The sequence below is a fragment of the Sinocyclocheilus anshuiensis genome, unplaced genomic scaffold, assembly GCF_001515605.1.
Source record: "Sinocyclocheilus anshuiensis isolate Anshui unplaced genomic scaffold, SAMN03320099.WGS_v1.1 scaffold1444, whole genome shotgun sequence".
NCBI lineage: Eukaryota > Metazoa > Chordata > Actinopteri > Cypriniformes > Cyprinidae > Sinocyclocheilus > Sinocyclocheilus anshuiensis.
Genome location: NW_015546092.1, coordinates 100,952 through 104,151, shown reverse-complemented (window position 1 = coordinate 104,151; position 3,200 = coordinate 100,952). Strand labels below are relative to the sequence as shown.

The 3,200-nt window shown below is 36.8% G+C and overlaps 1 protein-coding gene across 5 annotated transcripts in view; it reads right to left on the bottom strand.

Moving 5' to 3' along the window:
* Positions 1-711: 711 nt before the first annotated feature.
* LOC107700103 (glycerol kinase-like) overlaps positions 712-3,200 on the bottom strand; it is a 19,218-nt gene continuing 16,729 nt past the window's right edge. For 2 of the 5 annotated variants that reach the window (XM_016501627.1, XM_016501629.1), the window contains 2 exons: positions 2,702-2,788; positions 712-2,133 (listed from right to left, as the gene is read on the bottom strand). In XM_016501627.1, the coding sequence (XP_016357113.1) occupies positions 2,120-2,133; positions 2,702-2,788 (101 nt within the window). In that variant the 3' untranslated portion in view covers positions 712-2,119. The remainder of the gene's footprint in view (positions 2,134-2,701; positions 2,789-3,200) is intronic. The other 3 variants (XM_016501628.1, XM_016501630.1, XM_016501632.1) reach the window with 3 other exon arrangements.

Here is a 3,200-nt window from a genome sequence, read left to right as displayed (position 1 = left end):
TTCATTTCGTTCACGAACAAGATGTGTACTAGTTCATTCAACTCGTTCACGCACGAGAAGATCTCTCTCGTTCAGACTCAAAAGAAACTTGTTCAGTGAAGGGCGTATTCGTTCACTACATTCAACAAATCACATGCTCCGTCACATCTCATACTCGAAGGCTATTGGCTCGAGGTTTAGTCATTCTTTGACAGGATGAAACGGTCCACAGAGCTACCCGGCTCACTGAACTGCGCATGCGCTGCCAATAGCGTCGCGCTGCTCTGGAGGGAGGAATTTCAGTGAACGAGAAATATGAGAATGGATTACGTGAACGAGAACGATTCGTTCACCAAAAAGATTCGTTCACGAACGTAACACTAAAATATACGGATATAAAGTTGCTAGCAGGCTAAGTCCACCGTTGTCCATCTTATCTCGAAGGAAACATAATCGTTTCTTGAATTTAACTGGACAATATATAATGTCTGGCATGTTGACAGACTAAACATAAACATCTTTTAATCCCCAGAAGTAGTTTTAAGACAGTGAAGTACACTAAAAGTGTAGAAACAGAAAATTCAGTGATGAAAATTTACTTGAAATCCTGGGGAAAGAACTGGCATGCAAGATGGTGTGGTAATGAACATCACAGCATCACTCACTAACATTTACAACCCAGATGTAACTTGTGTAAGCACAACACATTCAACAATCAAAGCCACATACAAAGAGAACAAATGACTAAAGTTTAATACTGGCTACTTTTTATAAATCAAGTTTTTAAAAATGTTTTGCATTTCAAGTATTCATGGACACAAATCAAAGACAAATCAAGGAAGTACCATTCAAAGTACATTATACAAATGCTTCTCACAAAACTGATCGGCTTTTTAAAATGCAAACTTGTGAAACTAAAGAAAAACTAAAGAAAACCACTAAATTGGCAACTGTATTATTAAATTTAGCAAATAATAATCAAAAAACTAATCCGTTTACATTGGTTCATAAATTCTTCATTGTCATAGCACTTGTGATATTTCATTACACAGACATCAAGTATGACAGAAAAATCAGGTGCCAACTATTTCCTTTCAAGTTCAGGTTAGATATTTAAACAGAAACCAGTTGCTGGAACTGAAAGGAAATACTTAGGTCAAATTAATTTTATATTTTAACATCATCGCTTCCTTGAGCTGCACAGTAATGAAATTAACATGCACTATTTCAGAGATTAAATTACAGTGACTTGACCGAATATAAGACAAAACAGTGCTCTACAATTGATAACAAAACAGTGTGTTCGTTCAAATATAGTTACACAGACCTCGTCAGTAATTGTTCAGATGTTGACTCAATACTGCTCAAGTGACATCTTGTTTAATGGTCTCTCTTGCAAGAGGCAGAAGCTATGCAGTAGCGCAACTTCTGTCAGCAGGGCCACAGTGTTTTGGACAGGTTAACTTGATTTCTACGAACAGTATTTTTGTCAACAAAATGGCAAACGTTTTCAACAGGCATATGAAATTGTAAAAGAGGAGAAAAAAAAACAATCACAACATTAAGTACATGAGATTGTACAGTTCCCTTGCTGTTACACATAACAGCATAATACATTATAAAGTGCACTAAAACTCTCCTGAATAGATTTGAGAAGCAACTAAATTGTACTAATAGTACGTCTCACTCTTTCAAACTAAAACCACCATACACAGACACACATCTGTTGATGTCTGTGACTTTTAGTGCCATTTAAAAAAAATATCAAATTTGACAATGACTGTTTTGCACGGCCAAGAGTTGCTTACTATCATTGACAATTCCATTAGAATGTACTGTACATGAAAAATACCAGAAACACCAAACCACAGCAGCTTCAGTGTTAAAGTAAGGAGCTGCTTCTAGAGAACAGTGTGGGGAAACTACAGTAATGAGGACATGAGAATTAATGATTTCATCATACCAGATATGGTCAATAAAACTTCCTGCTACGTGGCCTGAAAGGTCTTAATTTATCATTTTGACTTTCAGTTGGAATGTCTTTTGCCAAGGCCACTACAGCACATCTTGATTTTGAAGGGGTAAGCCATGGACCCAATGACTTCATTTTCCATCTTCTGAAATGCAATAAGGTTCAAGTCTATTTCTGCCCTGCTTTAGTGAGAGAGAAAAAAAGAAAAGGAATGTTAAAACAGCTAAAACTACATGTTTGCTCAACTGATGAGCAGAGACGTTTTCAGCATGCACACAAATGTTTGAGATAGCGTGACACTGGATGAGAAGAGGAGACTGTGAAGAAGGGAAAACCAACACTGAATAGAAGTGACAGCAAAAGCAAGTTTGGGATAGACAGAGAGATTCTTAGAACAGGAACCTTTTTTTCCCCACCAATTTCACCAAACCAAGCCATATGTTTACAGCCATCAGTAACACAGTTCTCAATTTTTGATCAATTGGAGAGTGCTGTGGATTTTTGTTTTTCCGAGTAAATCCCATCACACATGAATGGGACCTGTTCCATAATTTCCTCCTTACAGACTCACATGAAATGCTATTCTACGCCATTCATTCACACTACTACAAGAAAACTAATGAGTGGTTGTTGTACACTCATGTTCATGTTCACCACTCTCTCTCTCAGGCCAATGAACTTAAAGGACACACATACAAAACATGCATCGGTCTCTTTCGCCATCTCTCATTCACTCGCTCTCACACTGACCTGCAATGTACTTTGCTCCAATTAACATAAACATGCTACCCAGAATGTAAAAGCCCAAGGGAACACTACTGAAGATACTAGTCTCCTCTGTTGGTCGTCCAGAACACAGGTCCATGTCACGCAAGACAGTGGAAAGAGAAAACAAGTGGGACAATTAAGTAACTACTGATTTTGTCAAACAAACAAAAAAAAAAACATTACTTTAGAGTTTGTTCTATCTGAACCAGATAATAACTTTGAGAGGTACAAAGTCCTGTTTCTGTTTCTTGTTTTCTGCAAAGACAAAAAAAAAAAAAAAACACTTGCAAAACATCCATTCCCCCTGACTTTGGACATTCTGGGTCAATACCTCTGGTTACTGATTACTACAAACCTACATCAATCTTTGACTACATTTGTGGGCCTGGTTGAAATTGTTTTTTTTGTTTTTTGGAAATGGAACAAACATGAGGAAATGGGTTCAGATTTTCAAAAAAAAAAAAAAAAAAAAAAAAAAAGA